Source organism: Oncorhynchus tshawytscha, linkage group LG09, assembly GCF_018296145.1.
Source record: "Oncorhynchus tshawytscha isolate Ot180627B linkage group LG09, Otsh_v2.0, whole genome shotgun sequence".
Lineage (NCBI taxonomy): Eukaryota > Metazoa > Chordata > Actinopteri > Salmoniformes > Salmonidae > Oncorhynchus > Oncorhynchus tshawytscha.
The window spans coordinates 37,213,887-37,240,899 of NC_056437.1; the positions used below are offsets into that span (position 1 = coordinate 37,213,887).

General features: G+C 43.9%; 1 protein-coding gene across 5 annotated transcripts in view; it reads right to left on the reverse strand.

The window, feature by feature from the left end:
- Positions 1 to 27,013, reverse strand: part of LOC112257902 (drebrin) — a 101,163-nt gene that overhangs the window by 22,509 nt on the left and 51,641 nt on the right. For all 5 annotated transcript variants that reach the window (XM_042326849.1, XM_042326848.1, XM_042326846.1 and 2 more), the window contains exons 2-3: positions 8,160 to 8,215; positions 5,536 to 5,648 (exon numbers count right to left, since the gene is read on the reverse strand). In XM_042326849.1, the coding sequence (XP_042182783.1) occupies positions 5,536 to 5,648; positions 8,160 to 8,215 (169 nt within the window). The remainder of the gene's footprint in view (positions 1 to 5,535; positions 5,649 to 8,159; positions 8,216 to 27,013) is intronic.

Here is a 27,013-nt window from a genome sequence, read left to right on the forward strand (position 1 = left end):
TCACAAAGAAACAGAGATTGGAGGTTGGTTCACAAAGAAACCGAGATTGGAGGTTGGTTCACAAAGAAACCGAGGTTGGAGGTTGGTTCACAAAGAAACCGGGTTTGGAGGTTGGTTCACAAAGAAACCGAGGTTGGAGGTTGGTTCACAAAGAAACAGAGGTTGGTTCACAAAGAAACAGAGGTTGGTTCACAAAGAAACAGAGGTTGGTTTCACTTCAAAGAAACCGAGGTTGGTTCACAAAGAAACAGAGGTTGGTTCACAAAGAAACCGAGGTTGGTTCACAAAGAAACCGAGGTTGGTTCACAAAGAAACCGAGGTTGGTTCACAAAGAAACCGAGGTTGGTTCACAAAGAAACCGAGGTTGGTTCACAAAGAAACCGAGGTTGGTTCACAAAGAAACCGAGGTTGGTTCACAAAGAAACCGAGGTTGGTTCACAAAGAAACCGAGGTTGGTTCACAAAGAAACCGAGGTTGGTTCACAAAGAAACAGAGGTTGGTTCACAAAGAAACAGAGGTTGGTTCACAAAGAAACAGAGGTTGGTTCACAAAGAAACCGAGGTTGGTTCACAAAGAAATAGAGGTTGGTTCACAAAGAAATAGAGGTTGGAGGTTGGTTCACAAAGAAACAGAGATTGGAGGTTGGTTCACAAAGAAACAGAGATTGGAGGTTGGTTCACAAAGAAATAGAGGTTGGTTCACAAAGAAACAAAGAAACCGAGGTTGGTTCACAAAGAAACAGAGGTTGGTTCACAAAGAAACAGAGGTTGGTTCACAAAGAAACCGAGGTTGGTTCACAAAGAAACCGAGGTTGGTTCACAAAGAAACCGAGGTTGGTTCACAAAGAAACTGAGGTTGGAGGTTGGTTCACAAAGAAACAGAGATTGGAGGTTGGTTCACAAAGAAACAGAGGTTGGTTCACAAAGAAACAGAGGTTGGTTCACAAAGAAACAGAGGTTGGTTCACAAAGAAACCGAGGTTGGTTCACAAAGAAACCGAGGTTGGTTCACAAAGAAACAGAGGTTGGTTCACAAAGAAACCGAGGTTGGTTCACAAAGAAACCGAGGTTGGTTCACAAAGAAACCGAGGTTGGTTCACAAAGAAACCGAGGTTGGTTCACAAAGAAACCGAGGTTGGAGGTTGGTTCACAAAGAAACAGAGGTTGGAGGTTGGTTCACAAAGAAACAGAGGTTGGTTCACAAAGAAACAGAGGTTGGAGGTTGGTTCACAAAGAAACCGAGGTTGGTTCACAAAGAAACCGAGGTTGGTTCACAAAGAAACCGGGTTTGGAGGTTGGTTCACAAAGAAACCGGGTTTGGAGGTTGGTTCACAAAGAAACCGGGTTTGGAGGTTGGTTCACAAAGAAACAGAGGTTGGAGGTTGGTTCACAAAGAAACCGAGGTTGGAGGTTGGTTCACAAAGAAACCGAGGTTGGAGGTTGGTTCACAAAGAAACCGAGGTTGGTTCACAAAGAAACCGAGGTTGGTTCACAAAGAAACCGAGGTTGGTTCACAAAGAAACCGGGTTTGGAGGTTGGTTCACAAAGAAACCGGGTTTGGAGGTTGGTTCACAAAGAAACCGGGTTTGGAGGTTGGTTCACAAAGAAATAGAGGTTGGAGGTTGGTTCACAAAGAAATAGAGGTTGGAGGTTGGTTCACAAAGAAACAGAGGTTGGAGGTTGGTTCACAAAGAAACAGAGGTTGGAGGTTGGTTCACAAAGAAACAGAGGTTGGAGGTTGGTTCACAAAGAAACAGAGGTTGGTTCACAAAGAAACAGAGGTTGGTTCACAAAGAAACCGAGGTTGGTTCACAAAGAAACCGAGGTTGGTTCACAAAGAAACCGAGGTTGGTTCACAAAGAAACCGAGGTTGGTTCACAAAGAAACCGAGGTTGGAGGTTGGTTCACAAAGAAACAGAGGTTGGAGGTTGGTTCACAAAGAAACAGAGGTTGGAGGATGGTTCACAAAGAAACAGAGGTTGGTTCACAAAGAAACAGAGGTTGGAGGTTGGTTCACAAAGAAACAGAGGTTGGTTCACAAAGAAACAGAGGTTGGAGGTTGGTTCACAAAGAAACCGAGGTTGGTTCACAAAGAAACCGAGGTTGGTTCACAAAGAAACCGGGTTTGGAGGTTGGTTCACAAAGAAACAGAGGTTGGAGGATGGTTCACAAAGAAACAGAGGTTGGTTCACAAAGAAACAGAGGTTGGAGGTTGGTTCACAAAGAAACAGAGGTTGGTTCACAAAGAAACAGAGGTTGGAGGTTGGTTCACAAAGAAACCGAGGTTGGTTCACAAAGAAACCGAGGTTGGTTCACAAAGAAACCGGGTTTGGAGGTTGGTTCACAAAGAAACCGGGTTTGGAGGTTGGTTCACAAAGAAACCGGGTTTGGAGGTTGGTTCAAAGAAATAGAGGTTGGAGGTTGGTTCACAAAGAAACCGAGGTTGGAGGTTGGTTCACAAAGAAACCGAGGTTGGAGGTTGGTTCACAAAGAAACCGAGGTTGGTTCACAAAGAAACCGAGGTTGGTTCACAAAGAAACCGGGTTTGGAGGTTGGTTCACAAAGAAACCGGGTTTGGAGGTTGGTTCACAAAGAAACCGGGTTTGGAGGTTGGTTCACAAAGAAATAGAGGTTGGAGGTTGGTTCACAAAGAAATAGAGGTTGGAGGTTGGTTCACAAAGAAACCGAGGTTGGAGGTTGGTTCACAAAGAAACAGAGGTTGGAGGTTGGTTCACAAAGAAACAGAGGTTGGAGGATGGTTCACAAAGAAACAGAGGTTGGTTCACAAAGAAACAGAGGTTGGTTCACAAAGAAACCGAGGTTGGTTCACAAAGAAACCGAGGTTGGTTCACAAAGAAACCGAGGTTGGAGGTTGGTTCACAAAGAAACAGAGGTTGGAGGTTGGTTCACAAAGAAACAGAGGTTGGAGGATGGTTCACAAAGAAACAGAGGTTGGTTCACAAAGAAACAGAGATTGGAGGTTGGTTCACAAAGAAATAGAGGTTGGTTCACAAAGAAACCGAGGTTGGTTCACAAAGAAACCGAGGTTGGTTCACAAAGAAACAGAGGTTGGTTCACAAAGAAACAGAGGTTGGTTCACAAAGAAACCGAGGTTGGTTCACAAAGAAACCGAGGTTGGTTCACAAAGAAACCGAGGTTGGAGGTTGGTTCACAAAGAAACAGAGATTGGAGGTTGGTTCACAAAGAAACAGAGATTGGAGGTTGGTTCACAAAGAAATAGAGGTTGGTTCACAAAGAAATAGAGGTTGGAGGTTGGTTCACAAAGAAACCGAGGTTGGTTCACAAAGAAACCGAGGTTGGTTCACAAAGAAACAGAGGTTGGAGGTTGGTTCACAAAGAAACAGAGGTTGGAGGATGGTTCACAAAGAAACCGAGGTTGGTTCACAAAGAAACCGAGGTTGGTTCACAAAGAAACCGAGGTTGGTTCACAAAGAAACCGAGGTTGGAGGTTGGTTCACAAAGAAACAGAGGTTGGAGGTTGGTTCACAAAGAAACAGAGGTTGGAGGTTGGTTCACAAAGAAACAGAGGTTGGTTCACAAAGAAACAGAGGTTGGAGGTTGGTTCACAAAGAAACCGAGGTTGGTTCAAAGAAACCGAGGTTGGTTCACAAAGAAACCGAGGTTGGTTCACAAAGAAACCGGGTTTGGAGGTTGGTTCACAAAGAAACCGGGTTTGGAGGTTGGTTCACAAAGAAATAGAGGTTGGAGGTTGGTTCACAAAGAAATAGAGGTTGGAGGTTGGTTCACAAAGAAACAGAGGTTGGAGGTTGGTTCACAAAGAAACCGAGGTTGGTTCACAAAGAAACCGAGGTTGGTTCACAAAGAAACCGAGGTTGGAGGTTGGTTCACAAAGAAACAGAGGTTGGAGGTTGGTTCACAAAGAAACAGAGGTTGGAGGATGGTTCACAAAGAAACAGAGGTTGGTTCACAAAGAAACAGAGGTTGGAGGTTGGTTCACAAAGAAACCGAGGTTGGTTCACAAAGAAACCGAGGTTGGTTCACAAAGAAACCGAGGTTGGTTCACAAAGAAACAGAGGTTGGAGGATGGTTCACAAAGAAACAGAGGTTGGAGGATGGTTCACAAAGAAACAGAGGTTGGAGGATGGTTCACAAAGAAACAGAGGTTGGTTCACAAAGAAACAGAGGTTGGAGGTTGGTTCACAAAGAAACCGAGGTTGGTTCACAAAGAAACCGAGGTTGGTTCACAAAGAAACGAGGTTGGTTCACAAAGAAACCGAGGTTGGTTCACAAAGAAACCGAGGTTGGTTCACAAAGAAACCGAGGTTGGTTCACAAAGAAACCGAGGTTGGAGGTTGGTTCACAAAGAAACAGAGATTGGAGGTTGGTTCACAAAGAAACAGAGGTTGGAGGTTGGTTCACAAAGAAACAGAGGTTGGAGGTTGGTTCACAAAGAAACAGAGGTTGGTTCACAAAGAAATAGAGGTTGGAAACAAAAATGTCTTACTTGGACTCATCGGACGTGTTTCTCGGCCCAAGCAAGTCTCTTCTTATTATTGATGTCCTTTAGTTGTGGTTTCTTTGCAGCAAAGGCCTGATTCACGCAGTCTCCTCTGAACAGTTGACGTTGAGATGGGTCTGTTACTTGAACTCTGTGAAGCTGCAATTTCTGAGTGTGGTAATACTAATGAATTCATCGTATGCAGCAGAGTTAACTCTGGGTCTTCCTTTCCTGTGGCGGTCCTCATGAGAGCCAGTTTCATCATGGCGCTTGATGGTTTTTGCGACTGCACTTGAATAGATTTTCAAAGTTCTTGAAATGTTCCGTATTGACTGACCTTCATGTCTTAAAGTAATGGACTGTTGTTTCTCTTTGCTTATTTGAGCTGTTCTTGCCATAATATGGACTTCGTCTTTTACCAAATAGGGCTATCTTCCATATACCACCCCTACCTTGTCACAACACAACTGATTGGCTCAAACGCATTGAGGAAAGAAATTCCACAAATTAACTTTTAACAAGGCACACCTGTTAATTGAAATGCCTTCCAGGTGACTACCTCATGAAGCTGGTTGAGAGAATTCCAAGAGTGTGCAAAGCTGTCAAGGAAAAGGGTGGCTTTGAAGAATCTCAAATATAAATTATATTTGGATTTGTTCAACACTTTTTTGGTAACTACATGATTCCATATGTGTTATTTCATAGTTGTGATGTCTTCACTACTATTCTACAATGTTGAAAACAGTAAAAATAAAGAAAAATGTCCAAACTTTTGACTGGTACTGTATAAACATATTTATAGACATGTACTGACCAAAAATATAATTCTACTCTGGTTATCATATATCCTGATGCCTAGTCACCTTACCTGTATACATATCTACCTCTATCACTCCAGTATCCCTGCACATTGTAAACATGGTACTGGAACTGACTGACCCCATATATAGTATGCTTACTTTCTCGTGTTCTTATTTCTTATTTTGATTTATTGTGAAACACACACACACACACACACACACACACACACACACACACACAAACACACACGACTCACCCAGTTGATGAGGACGTAGCGCGGCAGTGCGGCCGTGGGCTCCTTCAGGCTGCAGAAGCCGTACATGACCCTGGCATTATCGAAGGTCACTGTGATCTCCGGTAGACCTCCAGCTAGAGGAGGGGAGGCAGTGGAAGAGGAGGTAGAGGAGGGAGGAATAGGAGAGAAAAAAACGAAATGGAGGTGTAGGATTTCCACAAAAATCTCACCAATACCACTCTCCAGGCTGACCTGTGTTACCCTCTAACCCAGTCTCTGCCCTCCACATTATGTTCCCCAGTGCCTCACACTTCAGTGCTATGCTGCTCCAGGCAGAGGCAGCTCTCTGCCCTATATGATCCTCACTGCTACAATCCAATGGAATCATTTAATAGCTTGATAGTGATAGTTCTGGCAGATGCATGTCCTCCATGACTTACACTGAGGAGAGCTGCAGTTTGGAAGTATGGCAGGCTTAAGTCCACTGAGAATAGGCAATCTCCAGTCAACTGTAGCAATGCACTGTTGAAATATTAAAATCTCATCTATGGTAAAGGTATTGCAATGGCGAGGCAGCTGACTGTGCGTCTTTCACAGGGTCATGATGTGTGGCATTTGTCACACTCACACCTGACTACTCTTATGCAAGTAAACAGAGCTGCCACCAACAGCATCACACACTCAAACCTACCCCAAAGCCCATCTGTCAAATCAGAGTGAGGCCTCACTGGTCCAGCCCGCCCACTCCAACTACTGTACACCAATAGGATGACTGATGGCCTGCCTCTCCTCAAACATGGCAATGAATCAACTCTGTGTGTGTGCACACATTGTTAGAAGCCTCCATAACAGTAGATCTAAGAAGACAAGGCCAGCCTATCAGCATCTCTCCCCCAGACATAATAAACAGAGCAGTGAGAGCTCAGCACCAGGTACTGTTCTGTGTATCTGAGATATGGAACACTTTCATTAACAGTCATAATAACTAACTAATTAAATAATGATTATGGCATTCCTAATGGAATAGTTATCATCTTAACACCAAAAACAATGGCTGGCTGTCACTTTCAATGGAGGCCACAAAGCTAATAATGCCCTCTACTGCCACATTTCTCCTCCAGACAAAGAGTCAATTGCAGGCTCTTTCCCCAATCCAATAGGAAACTTTACACCCGTACACGGGTTGATAATGGCAGATTTGGGTACTGATAAGTGCCTAAATTGGATCGCAGTGGCTGTACATGCTATACATTTTTTATTTAACTAGGCAAGTCAGTTAAGAACAAATTCTTATTTTCAATGACGGCCTAGGAACAGTGGGTTAACTGCCTTGTTCAGGGGCAGAATGACAGATTTTTTACCTTGTCAGCTCGAGGATTCGATCTTGCAACCTTTTGGTTACTAGTCCAACGCTCTAGCCATTAGCCTATCTGCCGCCCCATGATGTCAGATCTCAGGCTGTGTGCTTCACAGCACCGTATGGGTTGTGACTCACAGGTGTTCTGAACTTAAGCACCACACACGACAAGAAGTTGCCCCATCCCTCCCCCTAATTGGGGAACTTTTGCCATATTTGTGTTGTCTGACTGAGGGAAATGCTGTAAATTAAGGGGACTCGATGTATTTTGAAAGATGAGACGTTGAGGATTATAATAAATACCGCTTTAATGTCACACAAGCAAGCCAGACAACAGTGAGTCCAAATGTGCACTTCACATTTCGATGTCCTAAAACTCCTATCATATACAGTATCAAGGTTTATGATCACTATGTTTGATGTACAATTACAAGATGACATGGCATCATACCCTGGGTTGTTTTGAACAGAATGAGCCTGTTTGTCTATTGTGAAGAAAATTTACCATGGAACACGCAGCTGAATGCAATCATGAGTCCTTTCTATGAGCACCAAAATTACGATCTGTTTCTCTGAATTGCCTTGGGAAAGCCTAACACTAAGATTGTATTTATAACTTAGCTAGACATTTTGGCAAGAGAACAAGCTGGTGGTAGTGATGTGCAGTTCGCAAACAATTTGTTATTTTTGAAAAACTTTTTTTTCAAGTGTCATAATTTTTCTGAGTGACTTGTTCATGCGACCTGCTGTGACTCGTTCCTTTGACCACAATGAATTCTACAACAGGATTAATATGCGCTCCTCTGGCTCTATGGGTATCTGCTAGCAGTAATTGCGCAACGCTAGTTAGCATCTACTCACAAAACCACCTCTAACTTCCTTCATACTGGACACAGACATAAAAATGGTATCCACGAGTTCATCCGACTCTGGGAAAGTAGATAAATAGCCACATTGACAAAATCCCGAAGTATCCCTTTAAAAACATGCTGTATGTAAAATATTGTGTGCTATACAAATTGAAAATAAATAAAATGTGACTCTGGATGACAACATAATGATGTTTCAAACATTAGGGCTGTTTTCCTAAAGAACTTAAATCTGCTTCATGTTCTGTTTCCTTTCCACGATACTAACAAGTATGGCATTTCTAGTATCATCCCAGCCCTACTAAACATACAGGTCAATTCCCACCAGTGTAAAACGTTAATCAAATAAACAACAATGAAACATCACATTTAAGAGTGTAGAAGGATGGATGGACGAATATATAGGAGATTTAGCTTACCTCCTGATGATGCCAGTGTCAAATCATTGCTGTTGTCCTCATATGTGTACAAGGCCCTGCAGGAGGGAAACAGAGAGGAAGACCGTCAGACATAGAAACCAGAACGCAGCATCAAAACATCCCAGTCATATACGCTTTTTGACCAGCGCTTGCTCCAGTATGTTTATATTTCACATTCATACTGTCGTAACTCAAAAGAAAGGAGGTACAGAGAGATGAACAAAGAGATAAAAAAGGAGAGATGCCAGACACTGTCACAGGGAGACTCTTGGTCTGCCTGGCTGGGTATTAAGAATATGACAAATGCCACCTTTAAAAGGGAGGCAACATCTCGAACCCTGCCCGGACGAGAGGGTGCTGCTCTCTACAGCCAATGAACTAAACCAGTTCTTCACCCTCTTTGAAGCAAGGGGCGGCCCCGCTCCCCCAGCCTGTCTGGAGGAGGTGGTCATGGCAACCAAGAGCGCACTTGTCATCAATGAGGAAGTCGTACATTGAGTGTTCAAAAGCACTGGAGCATGAAAGAGCTTGGGGACTGATAACGCAAGTGGTTGTGTCCTGAAACACTGGAGCCAGTTCCCAGGGTGCCACCTGATCAAATATGCTGACGACACTGATTTGGTCAGTCTCCTCAAAGGGGATGAGACGAGCAAGGACCGGCTCTAAATGATGACTAAAACTCGAAAAATAACAAAAAAAACAAAAGGACATGGTGATTGACTTTCGAAGGAAGTCTACCATGCACACACCATCACTGATAAAAGGTGAGCCCATTGAAATAGTGGAGAAGTACAAATACCTTAGGCTAGTCATTCACAACAAGCTGTCCTGGGATCAGTGTACTGATGATAATTTTAAGGAAGGCCAACAGAGACCATTTCTTACTACACTTTTTTAATGTTGACCTAACCATCATGGTTCTCTTTTATAAATCACTTTTTTAATGTTGACCTAACCATCATGGTTCTCTTTTATAAATCACTTGTTTAATGTTGACCTAACCATCATGGTTCTCTTTTATAAATCACTTGTTTAATGTTGACCTAACCATCATGGTTCTCTTTTATAAATCACTTGTTTAATGTTGACCTAACCATCATGGTTCTCTTTTATAAATCACTTGTTTAATGTTGACCTAACCATCATGGTTCTTTTATAAATCATTAATTGAGAGCATTTTGTCCTACTGCTTGACCTGCTGGTTATCAAGGTCGCACAGAAAAATAGGTTGGGCAAGATAGTCAGGACTTAGGTCAGGAAGAATCATGGGCAGCAACAAGAACGGTCATCTCTCTACCTAGGCAGAGCCCTCCAGAAGGCCAATAAAATAGCCGTAGACTCTTCCCACCCATTCCACCCCAAATTCAAGCTCCTTCCCTCTGGCCACAGGTACAGACTACCTAGAGAGAGAAAAAAAATAGAGCCACGTACTCATTTATTCCAAATGCAATTCTGCAACTAAACAAAATGTTGGAGTAATTGCACTTCAGAACTTGCAATGCAGCCTGTTTTGACATTGTTATTATGAAATTGCACTTCCCAACCTACTTGCTTGTAAACATCCTTTGCTATTTTTTGTGATTTAAAAAAAAAAAAAGTATTTTATCGCATCTGAGGACATGAAAGTTTTCTGAATCGTAATCTGTACCTACATGAGCCAAGGGAAGAACAGGGCTAGGGCACGAGGTGGAACTCTTCACATCTGGTCGCAGGAGCTGTTAGCTCCGAGAAGTGGAGAGGAGAGAGACCGGCATCCGCGTTTTACTATGTTACGTAGGAGGTTAAAGCCTGGAGTGATTAACTAGATTTAGAAAGAGAATCCCATTTCAATTCACACTGCTGCTTTTATGGCAGTAGATAGACATACACTCCAGCTAAACTGCCGGGATTATTGTTCCCATTCCCTGAGAGGAGATAGAACCATTGAATTAATTCTCTGAATAGAGCCATGAGGTGAGACTAATACCACAAACTCTGCACAGACTCCTCAGATACTGGCGGTGTCTTCACTGTCTAATACTTTGATTTGTGGGTAATCTCTCTACTACAGGAATGTTGAGGGAAACAACAAATTCTCCCTCAACGTGGGCAAGACAATGGAGCTGATCGCGGACTACAGGAGACGGAGGGTCCGAACACACACCTCATTCACATCGACGTGGCTGTAGTGGAGAGGGTCGAGAGCTTCAACTTCCTCACCGTCCACATCACTAAGGACCCATCATGGTCCAAACACACCAACACAGTCGTGAAGAGAGCACGACAACTCCTCCACCCCCTCAGGAGGCTGAAAATATTTGGCATTGGTCCCCAGATCCTCAAAATGTTCTACAGCTGCATCACTGAGCATCTTGACTGGCTGCATCACCGTCTGGTATGGTAACTGCTTGAGATCCGACCGCAAGGTGCTACAGAGGGTAGTGCGTACGGCCCACTACATCACTGAGGCCGAACTCCCTGCCATACATCCCAATTACCTACATGTGAACTCAGCAAAAAAAAAGGAATGTCCTCTGTCAACTGCGTTTATTTTCAGCAAACTTAACATGTGTAAATATTTCTATGAACATAAGATTAAACACCTGAGACAAACTGAACTGTAGTGGCAGAACACTGACATTCCTGTCTTGCAGAAAATCACGCACACAACGAGCAGAATGGCTGGTGGCATTGTCATGCTGGAGGGTCATGTCAGAATGAGCCTGCAGGAAGGGTACCACATGAGGGAGGAGGATGTCTTCCCTGAAACGCAGAGCGAGATTGCCTGCAATGACAACAAGCTCAGTGCGATGATGCTGTGACACATCGCCCCCAGACCATGACGGACCCTCCACCTTCAAATTGATCCCGCTCCAGAGTACAGGCCTCGGTGTAATGCTCATTCCTTCGAATGATAAACGCGAATCCGACCATCACCCCTGGTGAGACAAAACCGCGACTCGTCAGTGAAGAGCACTTTTTGCCAGTCCTGTCTGGTCCAGTGGGTTTGTGCCCATAGGCAACGTTGTTGCTGGTGATGTCTGGTAAGGACTTGCCATACAACAGGCCTACAAACCCTCAGTCCAGCCTCTCTCAGCCTATTGCTGACAGTCTGAGTACTGATGGAGGGATTGGGCATTCCTGGTGTAACTCAAGCAGTTGTTGTTGCCATCCTGTATCTGTCCCGCAAGTGTGATGTTCAGATGTACCAATCCTGTGCAGGTGTTGTTACACGTGGTCTGCCACTGCGAGGACGATCAGCTGTCTGTCCCATCTCCCTGTAGCGCTGTCTTCGGCGTCTCACAGTACGAACATTGCAATCTTTTGCTCTGGCCACATCTGCAGTCCTCATTTCTCCTTGCAGCATGCCTAAAGCACATTCACACAGATGAGCAGGGACCCTGGGCATCTTTCTTTTGGTGTTTTTCAGAGTCTGTAGAAAGGCCTCTTTAGTGCCCTAAGTTTTCATAACTGTGACCTTAATTGCCTACAGTCTGTAAGCTGTTAGTGTCATAACGACCGTTCCACCGGTGCATGTTCATTAATTGTTTATGGTTCATTGAACAAGCATGGGAAACAGTGTTTAAACCCTTTACAATGAAGATCTGTGAAGTTATTTGGATTTTTACGAATTATCTTTGAAAGACGGGGTCCTGAAAAAGGGACGTTTCTTTTTTAGCTGAGTTTACATATTACCTCAACTAACCTTTACCCTTTGCACCGACAAGGTACCGGTACTCCTTGTACACTACATGATAAAAGGTATGTGGAACATCTCATTCCAAAATCATGGGCATTAAAATAGAGTTGGTTCCCATTTGCAGCTATAACAGCCTCCACTCTTCTGGGAAGGCTTTCCACTAGATGTTGGAACATTGCTGCAGGGATTTGCTTCCAATCAGCCACAAGAGCATTAGTGAGGTTGGGTACTGATGTTGGGCAATTAGGCTTGGCTCGCTGTAGGTGTTCTAATTCATTCCTAAGGTGTTCGATAGGGTTGAGGACTGGCCTGCACAGAGCCCTGACAAGTTCATCTACACCGATCTCAACAAACCATTTCTGTATGGACCTTGCTTTGTGCACAGGGGCATTGTCATGCTGAAACAGGAAAGGGCCTTCCCCAAACTGTTGCCACATAGTTGGAAGCACAGAATCGTCTAGAATGTCATTGTATTCTGTAGAATTAAGATTTCCCTTCACTGGAACTAAGGGGACTAGCCCAAACCATGAAAAACAGCCCCAGACCATTATTCCTCCTCCACCAAACTTTACAGTTGGCACTTTGCATTTGGGCAGGTAGCGTTCTCCTGGCATCCGCCAAACCCAGATTAGTCCGTCGGACTGCCAGATGGTGAAACATGATTTATCATTCCAGAGAACGAGTTTCCACTTCTCCAGAGTCCAATGGCAGCGAGCTTTACACCACTCCAGCTGACTTTTGGCATCGCGCATGGTGATCTGAGGTTTGTGTGTGGCTGCTCGACCATCGAAACCCTTTTCATGGAGCTCACGACAAACAGTTTTTGTGCTTCCAGAGGAATTTTGGAACTCTGTAGTGAGTGTTGCAACCAAGGACAGACTATTTTTACGAGCTACAGCACTCTGCGGTCCCGTTCTGTGAGCTTGTTCTGTTAAGCGGCTGAGTCGTTGTTGATCCTAGACGTTTCCAGTTCCCAATAACAGCACTTACAGTTGACGAAAAGACATGTTGGAGAGGTGGAATCCTATGACAGTGACACATTGAATGTCAATGAGCTCATCAGTACGGGCCATTCTACCGCCAATGTTTTTCTATGACGATTGCATGACTGTGTGCTTGATTGTATACACACACCTGTCAGCAACGGGTGTGGCAGAAATAGCCGAATCCATTCATTTGAAGGCGTGTCCACTCTCTCTAATCTATATTGCGTTACTATTTCCTACCTTTTTTGCAAATCTTTTTCTTACTCTTTAAATCTGCATTGTTGGGAATGGGCTCGTAAGTAAGAATGTCAAGGTAAAGTCTACACGCAGGACATGTGACCAATAAAATGAGATTTGATTTACTAATTGTGGCTGGCAGCCACCTCACTCCATCACCCAAGAGAGGATGGCTGTCACAGAGAAAGGCTGTGTGGAGCTCGCCAACACATGCCAAGAGAGAGCCTCGAGAGAGAGAAATAGAGAGCGAGCGAGAGAGAGAGATTAAAAGAGGAGCGAAGGAAGAGAAAGGGAACAAAGAGCAGAGAGAGAGAGAGAGAGAGAGAGAGAGAGAGAGAACCCTGCATAGAGAGAACAGCCATAGTCTGAGACAGGACCACTGAGGGCTACCAGACCTAAATGGTTGGAGACGGAGGGAGGGAGAGGGATGAAGACTGTAGACACAGAGGGTGATGGAAGTAGAGACAGAGAGGGATGGAGCAAGTCCTTCTGCTAGAGCCTCATGGCTGGCTAAACAGACCGTACAGGACAGTACAGGAGAGGAAGGTCGACCAGATTCATCTGGAAATGTAGGATGTCTGTCTGTTGCTGGCATACAGTAATCCCACTCACCTTCCTTTACCCCTTGCTAAGTGTGTGTGTGTCATTACTAAAATAAATGGTATGAAATGGTCCGACTATTATGCAGACGGAAGAGAGACAGTATTCCCAGTCATTAATTAAACTTGTTTATAATCCTCTTACTGTCACACACACACACACACACACACACACACACACACAACCAAAAATGATCCATTATGGAAATTACAAACACACATACTATTGATCCTGATAAAGCACTCCTTAATATTACTGTACAATAGCAATCATCAGAATCACTTCAGTGCCATAAATCAGATCATTCTTAATAAGTCATTAAGTAAATGAGATGGAATCTGTATCTCCTGAAAGCCATTACAGTAAAATGCAAGGAGGGATATTGAAGTCACATTCCTGGTTATAATAATCCTATTCCAGTGTGAGTCATGGCCATGTAAGGACTTGGGCCAGTATTCCTTGTAGATTGGAGTCCTGTTCCTGGTTCAAGATCAAGACTAGAATTACCTGCATTGGAGATGATGAATTGCCAGGAATAGTGTGGTAAATCCTTGTAAATATAGTCTCAAGAAGATGCATTTGTTTATTGTAACCTGCACAGTCACATACATCTTCCAACATACACTGGGTGCACAAAACATTAAGAACACATTCCTAACATGAAGGTGTATAGTGTTGCGCTGGTGTTAAGCAGTCAGCCTGGTGTTAAGCAGTCAGCCTGGTGTTAAGCAGTCAGCCTGGTGTTAAGCAGTCAGCCTGGTGTTAAGCAGTCAGCCTGGTGTTACTTTTGACTGAACGCTGAACGCCCCTTTCCCTTTGTTTTATCCCTGCTGAATCAGGATTTAAAAACCCATTTAAATCTCCTCCTCCTGCACTTTTCCCTTACATTATTAAAGCCTGTTTTAGGATGACTTATAACATGCTGGATTCCTGAGGTATGTGCTAAATGTCCATGCAAGATGTCGAAGTCTCTGGTGTCTCTCTGCCTCTCTCTACTGGGTCTATTCATGGTGACACCTTCATCCATGCATGTCAATGAGTTGAAATCCCAAACAACCTCATCCCAATCCCTCCAAGCCAGCCTTTACTAAGCCTTGTTCACAATGCAGGCCTTAATGCTCAAATCAGTTTGTTTTTTTCCAAATCCGTTTTGGACTACTGACTGCCCAAACATCAAGTTACAAGTGACCTAATCGGATGTGTGTTGAGACAGCAGTCATTTGCTAGTTGTCATAGAAATGATGGGTGTGCGCGCAGTGGTGTAAGCTGATTGGTGGTGGTGCTTGAGCTTCCTATCACTCAGACGTTACAGACCTGGGCGGCAGGTAGCCTAGTGGTTAGGAGCGTTGGGCCAGTAACCAAAAGGTCGCTGGTTCAAATCCCAGAGAAAAATCAGTTGATGTGCCCTTGAGCAAGGCATGTTTCCAAGTAGCTTAGAATGTTCAAAATAATGGTGTAAGAACACTTTTAAAGCCTAAAAGATGTTCCAAAACTAGACCTTTTTGGTTATCCACAGCACTCACCTATCTAGCTAGGTAGCTATTTAGCTTTCTAGCAAATTCACCAATTTGCTTGTAAACAATTAACAACAAGCTAGTTAGTTACCTACCACATGTTCTTGTCAAACTGTCAGAGTAGTTAGCGAGCAACAAGATATGCCAAATTACAGTCTAAAAACCACTTAAACAAATAAATCAGATTTGATCGTTCAGACAAGTCACATGGCCAGGAATCAGATTTGTATCTGACTGTGGCTTGAAATATCTGTTTCCATGTTCTTTTTTGGCTGTTCAGGCTGCAGGAAAAAGAACAGATTCGATTCAGATATGCAAAGGAATTGGATTTGAGTCACCTCAAACTGCCAATGTGAACACTGCTTTAGATTCCCTACCAGACGTTCTATCCATTTCCATCCACAGAAGGCAGCTATAGCAGAGCAGCTATCCCTGAACAGGCCTCTCTCTGGCTAATCTAGCCCTCCCCATTATCTTCTCCTCACCCCAGCCTACTGCACACCAGTACTGCTCAGACCACACAAGGTCCACCATTAGCTCATCTCCAGTCTGAGAGCCAACCAGCCCAATGAGCGGAGAGGGGACCAAGAGGCAGGGGGACAACGGAGAGAACGAGACAATTTGAGAAAGGGGGAGAGAGAGGGAGGAAGAGGCAGAGAGAATGAATGAGAAAGATAGGGTATGAGAGAGGAGATGGAGAGAGAATGAAAGAAAGAAATTGAGGTAAAGAATGCAAGGTTGAGAGAGAATGTGTGAGCTAGAGCAGTTCGCTTGTAGCACTATAAATTATTCCCTTTAAAGCAGACTCCTTTTTATTATCCATAAAAGACTGGCGTGACCTAGAAACAGCTCTGCTCTGTGGAGCCTTCACTGGGCCTGGAGAGAGAGAGACAGAGAGAGAGACAGAGAGAGAGACACAGAGAGAGAGACACAGACAAAGAGACACAGACAGAGAGACACAGACAGAGAGACACAGACAGAGAGACACAGACAGAGAGACACAGACAGAGAGACACAGACAGAGAGACACAGACAGAGAGACACAGACAGAGAGACACAGACAGAGAGACACAGACAGAGAGACACAGACAGAGAGACACAGACAGAGAGACACAGACAGAGAGACACAGACAGACAGAGACAGAGAGACACAGACAGAGAGACAGAGACAGAGAGACAGAGACAGAGAGACAGAGACAGAGAGACAGAGACAGAGAGAGACAGACAGACACAGAGAGAGACAGAGAGAGAGAGACAGAGAGCGAGCCTTCACTGGGCCTGGAGAGAGAGAGAGAGAGAGAGATCCTTCACTGGGCCTGGGAGAGAGAGAGAGAGACAGACAGAGACAGACAGACAGAGACACAGACAGACAGACAGAGAGAGAGAGAGAGAGTGAGAGAGAGAGAGAGAGACAGAGAGAGACAGAGAGAGCCTTCACTGGGCCTGGAGAGAGAGAGAGAGAGAGATCCTTCACTGGGCCTGGAGAGAGAGAGAGAGAGAGAGCCTTCACTGGGCCTAGAGAGAGGCTGCACAGCAAACAGTAGGCATGTGGCTACCGCTCGGGAGCAGAGAGAGAGAGGTGGCGAAGGGTACAGAGGATGGAGGGGGGGTGGGGGACAGTAGAAGAAAGGGGTGAGAGGGGGAGGGTGAGAGGGTGTAAAGCTTTGAACACACCGATAGCGTCATTGCATTTTGGTACACCAAAATTACATTCATTTCCAATGAAAACGCTGCGTTTGCCTTGCAGCATTGCGTTGCAGAGGCAGTTGCAGTGCGTTTGGTGCATACGTTGGCTATATCGAATGTATACATCAAACTGTATGCATAGACGGCCTGACAAAAATGGTAGCAGAAGGTGAATGTTGAACTTTTGTTGCATACATATCCAGATGATGCTGCGTACTATTTTGCGCAACGACACTGTCGGCGTGTTGGAAGCATTAGTATGTGAGTGGATGCATGGGAAGAAGGGGAAAGGGGGTGAGAGAAAAGGTGATAGAGGCCTCCTATACTGTCTCCCGGGGGAGGGGGGGGTCCCGCAATACAGCCCAATTAGACCTCAACACAGTCTTCTCTCTGTTTATAGTGCTGTAGATGGAGGGAGAGAGAGATGAGTGAGGGAAGGATATCAGTGGAGACGAGGAAGACAGACCAACTAGGCTGTCCGCAGTCCAATAGGTTTCATTAGAACCCCCTGGAACTCATTCCAGAACCATGTCATCGATGATCATGCCGCCGCACGCTCCAGCACAAACAACTAATCCGATTGGCTCTCGGAGGGTCACTGTGTCTAATCAGGGCGGTTTTCCGTGACAAAGCTCTACCCTTCCAGGAAGCAGAGCCGGCAATCCAACATTTCCTAAACGAACCCAACGCAGATGCCACATCTTGCTTTAATAAAAGGTTTCGTATGTTGAGAGCTGCTCTAATGTCTGCATACACAAGGGTGGACACGCACGCAAAAGTAATAACCAGGGGCACCTCTGCTGTCAATCAAAGTGAGTGTGTTTCTGGGGGGGGGCTCATTAAATGTATATGTAATCTTCCTGAGGTAGTGTGGTGGCATTAGGGCAAGTGTTAGTGTTATTAGGGAGGAGAGCTTCCTGGTGTCCCCAAGGGGGTGTTAGAGGACACACATCCACCCATGAGAAATTCCATAATTTGGTGTTTTGTTGATGGTGATGGAAAACGCTGTCCCAGGCACCGCTCCAGAATCTCCCATAAATGTTCAATTGGGTTGAGATCTAGTGACGGAGACAACCATGGCATACGGTTTTCTCATTTCCATGCTATTCAAGCTATTCAGTGATCACTCGTGTCCTGTGGATGGAGGCATTGTCTTCCTATGAGCTCATAGCCATGGTAGTCAGAATAATAGCCTGCCCAGCATTTTTAATACATGACCCTAAGCATGATGGGATGTTAATTGCTTAATTAACTCAAAAACCACACCTGTGTGGAAGCACCTGCTTTCAATATACTTTGTATCCCTCATTTACTCAAGTGGTTCCATTATTTTGGCAGGTACCTGTATGCATGCAGGTGTAACTAATTAAGCTAACAGTTAAGACCTGACCTGTGCCCTTTGGCCTGAGTAAAGAGTGTGCGCGAGCTACCGAGAGAGTGCACGAGCGAGAGCGACCGAAAGAGTGCGATCGAGAGAGTGCGAGCGAGAGCGACCGAGAGAGAGATTGTTTGTATCGTGATGAGTAAATTGAGCTGAGAAACCTGGTAATATCATCCCTCTCTCTGTGTCTCATGGAACAAATTTCTCAGTTATGGCTCCATAGTGTGAAGTACAGACAGATAGAACCAGTAGTGAAGTCCGGTAAAACCAACGCGGTACTAATCAGACCTCGAGCTATATTCTATTCTCAGCCTGTGTACTCCTCCTTTTTATACTAATCCAGTTCTCTCAGTTATGCCCCTCTTTATCTTTCTCCAAATCACCTCTCCCCTGCAGAGCTCCTGACTATCTCCTGCACCCTGCAGTGTGTGTGTGTGTGTGTGTGTGTGTGTGTGTGTGTATATATATATATATATCCTTTAAATTGTTTAACTTGGGTCAAACGTTTCGGGTAGCCTTTCACAAGCTTCCCACAATAAGTTGGGTGAATTTTGGCCCATTCCTCGTGACAGAGCTGGTGTAACTGAGTCATGTTTGAAGGCCTCCTTGCTTGCACACGCTTCTTCAGTTCTGCATACAAATGTCCTATATGATTGAGGTCAGGGCTTTGTGATGGCCTCTCCAATACCTTGACTTTGTCCTTAAGCCATTTTACTACAACTTTGAAGAATGCTTGGGGTCATTGTCCATTTGGAAGACCCATTTGGACCAAGCTTTAACTTCCTGACTGATGTCTTGAGATGTTGCTTCAATATATCCACATAATTTTCCTTATTCATGATGCCATCTATTTTGTGAAGTGCACCAGTCCTTCCTGCAGAAAAGCATCCCCACAACATGATGCTGCCACCCCCGTGCTTCACGGTTTGGATGGTGTTCTTTGGCTTGCAAGCTTCCCCCTTTTTCCTCCAAACATAATGATGGTCAATATGGCCAAACAGTTCTATTTTTGTTTCATCAGACCAGAGGACAAAAAGTACTATCTATGTCCCCATGTGCACTTGCAAAACGTAGTCTGGCTTTTTTTTAATGGCGGTTTTGGAGCAGTGGCTTCTTCCTTGCTGAGAGGCCTTTCAGGTTATGTCGATATAGGACTCATTTTACTGGGGATATAGATATTTTTGTACCTGTTTCCTCCAGCATCTTCACAAGGTCCTTTGCTGTTGTTCTAGGATTGATTTGCACTTTTCGCACCAAAGTACGTTCATCTCTAGGAGACAGAACGAGTCTCCTTCCTGAGCGGTATGATGGCTGCGTGATCCCATGGTGTTTATACTTACATACTATTGTTTGTACAGATGAACGTGGTACCTTCAGGCATTTGGAAATTGCTCCCAACGATGGACCAGACTTGTGGAGGCCTACCATTTTTTTCTGAGGTCTTGGCTGATTTATTTTGATTTTCCCATGATGTCAAGCAAAGAGTGAAGGTAGGCCTTGAAATACATCCATAGGTACACCTCCAATTGACTCAAATTATGTCAATTAGCCTATCAGAAGCTTCGAAAGCCATGACATAATTTTCTGGAATTTTCCAAGCTGTTTAAAGGCACCGTCAACTTAGTGTATGTAAACTTCTGACCCACTGGAATTGTGATACAGTGAATTATAAGTGAAATAATCGGTCTGTAAACATTTGTTGGAAAAATGACTTGTGTCATGCACAAAGTAGATGTCCTAACCAACATGCCAAAACTATAGTTTGTTAACAAGAAATTTGTGGAGTGGTTGAAAAACTAGTTTTAAATGACTCCAACCTAAGTGTATGTAAACCTCCGACTAAAACTGTGTGTGTGTCTGTGATACATCTAAATAGCATTGAAATGAGTATCACCTGGCTGTTTTCTGCCCCCAGGGCTTGTGAGCAGTGGCCTCACACATGGGCTGCTGTCCAGGATGACAAAGACCTTTCCCAAAGTGCCAGTCAGGGACTATATGCTGGTGTTATTCTACAATCTTTTCACTATAAAGCAAAATAACCAGTCTTTCTTCTTTATCTGTACTCCATGATGCTTCCAGTCATTCATCCATGTGATGATGACCTACTCTACAACACATAACATCCCATTCCAAAGCCAAACCCTTTCGTGATGTAGGAGTTGAAGACAAAACCCAGTTTTCCCCAGTCATGGTCCCAAGCCATCAAATTACTATATGAATGATTCAAAACATCCACTTACTGCTGATCCTACAGACAGACAGGGAGGAGAGGAAGAAGGAGAGAGAGAGAAAGAGACAAAGAAAGAGAAAGGAGTAAGCGAAGGAGCGGTAGAGCCCATGATGGGAAAAGCCCCTCTCTCTATTCTATACAGCAGAGGCCAAAACGGAAATCAATCACACACACACTAATGCAAATATGCTATGTGAGTGAACTGTACAATAGTGGCATACTGTCTAAGGGCTCTGTTCACACAAAAATGAACAGTATACATCACATACTGTTATAACATTGATACACCCAAGCACAACCACTTCCAAAACATACATGCACACAAATAAAACTCAGACAATACTCAAGTATATTGGGTTCTTTTTCTCTCTCCCCTTCTACCAACATAATTTTCTTGTAGAGCAGGAAAAACCTTGCCCCAGTCTACTCCCCATGGTGCATCACCATGACAACCAACGGCATCCCTGCCGTTGCCTTGGCAACAGCACTTCACCGCCCGGAGGTAGGATGTTGGTGGTTGGGGTGTGTGTCAGGGGTGTGTGTGTGTGCGTGTGCGTGTGCTGGGAGCCAAGAGGCTGTGGAACGGATGGACACACCACTTCAAAAGATCCAGCTGCCTTAGCCTCTCTCGGTTTACTAAAAACATGCTCTTAGAAAACACACCTTCTGATCAGGGCCCTGTTTGCCAAAAGCATCTTAGGGCCATGTTATTCGTTAGACTCTCTGTAGTTAAATCTCCAAGCTGTTTCCCAAAACCAAAGTCACTCAAGTTGCTCTTGAAAACTCTCGTTATTGACCGGCTCCCTTACACCAATCGTAGAACAGCATCATTAGATGCTTTGGTCATTCCTCGTCACTTTATACACAGAAGATCGCCACTAAACACAAAATCAAGACGTTTATCGGTCTTTCTGTCACAGCTTCAGAAGAATTGTGACAGTGACGACAAAGTTGCCCATTTCTTTGCATTACAAGCGACGGATATAAAGATGCTTCAAATTAAAATTACCTGTATCAAAAGATATATACAGTATAGGCTGCATAGACCTATATATTTGAATAATATGGAAATCAATTTCCTGTTAATTCAATTGAGTTGTATTTAGCTATTTGTATGCTGCTGTCTTTAATTTGTCATTTTTGCCTCAATATATTTAATGTGTAACATGTGCGCAATGATGTGCCAAATCTTGATTTAGTGCATTATTATAGGGTTAGCATTACAATAAGCCACCTCAATATTTGTAGCCATTGGTGATATCTCTCTAGGAGCTGATCCGTCGTCAGTAATTGTGGAATGCTTGTAATGTTAAGTTCGGAAAGGGAGAACACCGATCCGAGAGCAGTGGTTCTTCTCGATCCTATCAGTATCGACATGCCTCAAAGACGCACTTAGCGAACCTTCTCTCTGCGTGGTATTTTGGAAAACGTATGTGACATCGTCGGCAGTCGTAGGAAAGATGCTTCGTTAAAGCACTCCTAAGCCTAAGTTCCATCGCTACGGGGAAACTGGGCCTTGGTCAATACAGATAGAGCCATAATAACAGAATATCACTGATACAGCTCTTCTTCATCGACTCCTCTGGAAGGACTTCACTAAGAAGGATAACCACTGGCTATAGTTCATGTGTTAAAAGCTGCCCTGCTGTTGTAGAGCACTGAGTGCAGTAGTCCTAAATATGGTCTCTGACTCTCAGCCTCGTCCTGGGTAATTTGGCCCAATTACAGAATGATCCCGTGGACTAGTGTCCTCTGTGTGTGTGCGCGCGCATATTACTGTCCAGCTCACTGCCAGATGTGGAGTGTGTGCACTCGTGTGTCATGTAGCAGGGAGGGTTCTGGGCACGCTCACTGGAAGGCCCCACATTGTTATTGTCTCAATGTTCTGTTGCCACGACGATGCCCAGTCTGCCACGCTATCGCTATGCTTGAGCAGGTCCACACGGTGACAAAGACAAGAACTAGGCCTGTAAGGACGCCGAGGAACACCCAAATGCAAAGACCCCCCATACAAAATCAGACGAGCCACTTCACCCTGACCTGGAAGAGTCTGGCAGAAAGAGACGGGGGGTCCTTAAAGTTACATGACTCAACAAAAACTAGGTCTCCAAAACACCATTTACCACACCCCCCCAAAATCCCATCTCTCTCCAACTCTCCGGGCCTTACTTCAACACAGACTTGGTCTTCCTCTAAGACAGCCTCTCTACTCAGCAATGATAGAGGGCCAGAGACCGAACATTATTAAGATGTGTGGGGGAACTATAAGTGCACAGTACAGTAGCTTTACGGGATGTACAGTATCCATCTCATCTGCCTCCCAGTTGCCATGGCAACCTGCGCTCCACCTCATCTTCTGTGTGTGTGTGTGTGTGTGTAATAAATCTCAATTGCATTGAAATAAGCAGCCTCTGGCTGTTCTCTGCCCCCAGGGCTTGAGAGCAGTCGCCTGACATGGCCACACTGTGGGCTGCTGTCAAGGGTGACAAATACATTTCCAAGTCTTGGTCATCCTTGAGTGCATGCATACATGTGCATGAAGTTAGCATAAACTGTAGTCGTAAATTCTCCAGTGTAAAACCATAGAGATGAGAGGACATGTGTATTGAGTGTCAGATGAGATGTGCTGCGAAGTGATGTCATATGGGGGGTGGTGCAAATTAAAGGTCACAGAGGAGTCATTATGACTGAACCATCTGTCTCACTCCCTACTGTAACACTCCCTCTATCACCCTGATTCACCCCTTTCTTCTCCATGTCAATCCTACACATGCATCACACCTCCAGTGATGTGGAGGTTGTCACTCACAAAATGGCCTCATCTTCACAGCCCTTTCCCTAACTGAATTTTGCCCCCAAATGGTATCCCCCTCAGTGCACTATGCAACATCAAATGTGTCTTTATTTCCCCAGAAATAGAACAGGATGGGTGTGTGTGTGTAGAGGCTTTCATCCCATAGTTTAATATGCTGGATTATCCCCAAGGCAGATAAACAGAGTTAATTTTCTTTGCATAACACCACATCATCCATCCCTGGTTATGTGTGTGTGTGTGTGTGTGGACAGTAAGAGTTATTGTTGTCATGCGAGAGTACAGTTGGTCAGTAAATAACATGCAGCCTCACGTACTGGACAAGATTGACATCATTTTAGAGCATCTGTGTTGGGAGAAATAAGATTTAACTGTGAACAGGGAGTGAGTGCCAAAAAAAGAGAGTGTGTGTGTGTGTGTGTGTGTGTGTGTGTGTGTGAGGGAGAGAAAAGGCCTGGGCCAGGAGTCTTCAGAACAATGCCTTTGTCAGCAGCCCATTCAATAGGGAGGCCAGGGGGCACTTGAGTTATATCACCCTCTGGCCCCTCAAATGAAGCCACAATGAGGTCACTTCCTGCTCTTTGGTTAACCAGCATCTGTTACCAGATTTTGGGGAGAGGAGGGGTTGAGATGGAGAGCGAGGGAACAGAGGGATGACGACAGGGTAGGGAGTAGCCAAAACTATTTATCTGGTTTGGGAATGCATTGTGAGCAAAAGATTGTGCTGAGTAAGTGTGCTGAGAAAAAAAGCAGGGAAAATGGCCTTATATAGTCATGGGTACTGAGAGGTGCGTTGGGGAGAGTGGCTGGGCTAAACTGGGCACAAATCGTGACCTTGGGACTAAAAAAAGGTACCTAAAGTGCAGAATATCAAAATCCTGAGACATCGCAACCTTTTGCTCTGAAATATCAATCTGGGTTCAGCCATAAGGTTTTATCTGACACTGCTGAACTGGACATGTTCAGTTAAGGAAACTGTAGCTATCTGAACATATACAATGATAGTGTTATTCTATTTGACCAAGATAGTCAGAACACATCAAATACATTAAGACCTGTATTATGATCAGATGAATTTAAAAGTCACTGAACAACGATGTAACATTTAAGTTAATAGCTAATGATTCCATGTGTTATTTCATAGTTTTGATGTCTTCACTATTATTCTACAACGTAGAAAATAGTCAAAATAAAGAAAAACCCTGGCATGAGTAGGCATGTCCAAACTTTTGACTGGTACTGTATATACACCTACTCATTCCAGGGTTTTTCTTTATGTTTACTGTTTTCTACATTGTAGAATAATAGTGAAGACATCAAAACTATGAAATACCACATATGGAATCATGTAGTAACCAAAAAAAGTGTATTTTTTTAAATAGCCACCCTTTGCCTGATGATAGCGTTGCACACTTGACATTCTCTCACCCAACAAGTCTCTTCTTCTTATTGGTGTCCTTTAGTAGTGGTTTCTTTGCAGCAATTTGACCATGAAGGCCTGATTCACACAGTCTCCTCTGAACAATTGATGTTGAGATATGTCTGTTACTTGAACTCTGTGAAGCACTTATTTGGGTTGCAATTTCTGATGCTGGTAATGAATTAATTTATCCTCTGCAGCAGAGGCAACTCTGGGTCTTCCATTCCTGTGGTGGTCCTCATGAGAGCCAGCTTCGTGGTTTTTGCAACTGCACTTGAAGAAACTTTCAAAATTTTCCAGATTGACTGACCTTCATGTCATTCATTTGAGCTGTTCTTGCCCATCTCAGTGAACTAATTCATTGCAGAGGCCCATCTCAGTGAACTAATTCATTGCAGAGGCCCATCTCAGTGAACTAATTCATTGCAGAGGCCCATCTCAGTGAACTAATCCCAATGCGGAAGCTGCGAGGATGGGAGTGTGGCTGCATGTCTCTCCAGAATGCACTCTCTCCCGCCAATTTGTGCGCATTCATTGTTTCATAATTCACTGTGTGAATTGTTTGATTGTTAGTGTCTATCAATTCCCTATTACATATATCACCAGTAGTACATTTGCTGTTAATTCCTATAATTTCGAATCTACAATGTTTGTTTGGTTACGGTAATATCTGTTAACGCATTTAATATATTACTCTTACAGTCATTCACCATTCTCATTGTCGGAGTGGACACTGTTTGCAGAGCGCACAACCTATGCTACACTTTTGAGAAACACGTTTTAGTTCATTTCATTCCATTTACGAGCTGTCAATTTAGTTATTGTCTTTTGTTTGGTGCGCTCGCTCCTGTTGAATAAGGACACGCACCTGATTACGCATAGAAGTAGGTCTATAGGCTCCCTGGCCTGCACGCAAAAGTAGGCATATAAATGTTCTCATTAGGGGATCTGATAGTATTTCTGATCGGCTTAACACACCACGACTAATGAGCTGTGGAGCTTTTCAAAGTAATGTTGTTATCTTCACCTCAAAATAGCAAGAAAACTAATTCTGTTTTTACATCCATTGAGAATGACAATAATTCCTCAATGTATTTCAAAAATCTTTCCAGCTCGCTCTTTAGATAACTACTCAGCGTGAAAGGGAAAAAATGTCATGCTCTGATCCAGTGGAAACCTCATAAAATAGGCCTACCTGATTACTTCTTATCCCTTGCGCAAATAGCCTACATCTGTGTCAGTCCCGAGCTCACTGGCTGGGAAACTGAGGGCCCAGAATATTTTATACAATGTTGCAAGGAGCTTCAGGCCAGACCCAAGTTGATAGTTGATACAATGTTTCAAGTTCATTACAGACAGGACGGCTATGCGTAGCCAATGTGATTTATAGTATATTTATTTTTATCAGTATATTTTCTACCTGCAGGCTGCAATGTTTTTATTTGTTGGCTTTATAGGCTATTTACATAGTTGGCAATAGCAATGGATGCTAGTTTTTATCATTTTGATTTGGATAGAATTTTGAGATGAAGACGTTACTATAAATGAAATGAAACTGGTCCGCAAAAATGTGCACAACTGGCACGGAGAGCGGTAGAAATGGTAAGATAAATTGGCATTCCACATGAGAAAGTTTGCTGACTCCTCCTGTAGCCCATTACTGGCAACTTCAGGAGAGTAACGTCAGAATCTGCGAAAGCGAGGAGGATGTCTGGGACAGGTTAAGGTTTTTTTCTTCTGGTAATCTAGATCTCTGGCTCCCTCTAGTCATTTGTGTCTTATTTAATCAAACAGTGAACTTAAAGCATCAGACAAGCTCAATGCATATAGTTGAATTCATTAAAACACATAGGTTGTGTTTGTATATGGAAAAATACACGTTTTAAAATTGTGTCAACTGGTCGAAAGAACAGATGGCTTTTGGTCGACTAAGATCTGTTGAATTTTTAAAGGAAAACCCTATTTTATGTGGCTAGAACTTTCTAGTTTTTAAATTGTACTTTTCTTTCCAAATCTAACCTCAGACATTATATGTGAATAACTCACTTTTGACAAAAATGTCAGCTAGAACCTTAAAGTTCCAAGGTCTCAAAATCACAAATTAAGTGACATGTTAATGAGTACAGTGTGTGTGTGTCTGTGTGTCCGTACATGTGTCACCTGTTAGGGATGCAGTAGCTCTACAATTAACCTCAGACCTTCAACGATAATCAGCTATGATAACTGTGATCAGTCAGAAACTTAATCATGTATAATTACTTTTTACTGACATAGTGTCAGTGTGTGACTGTGTGAGTGGAGGGAGGGAG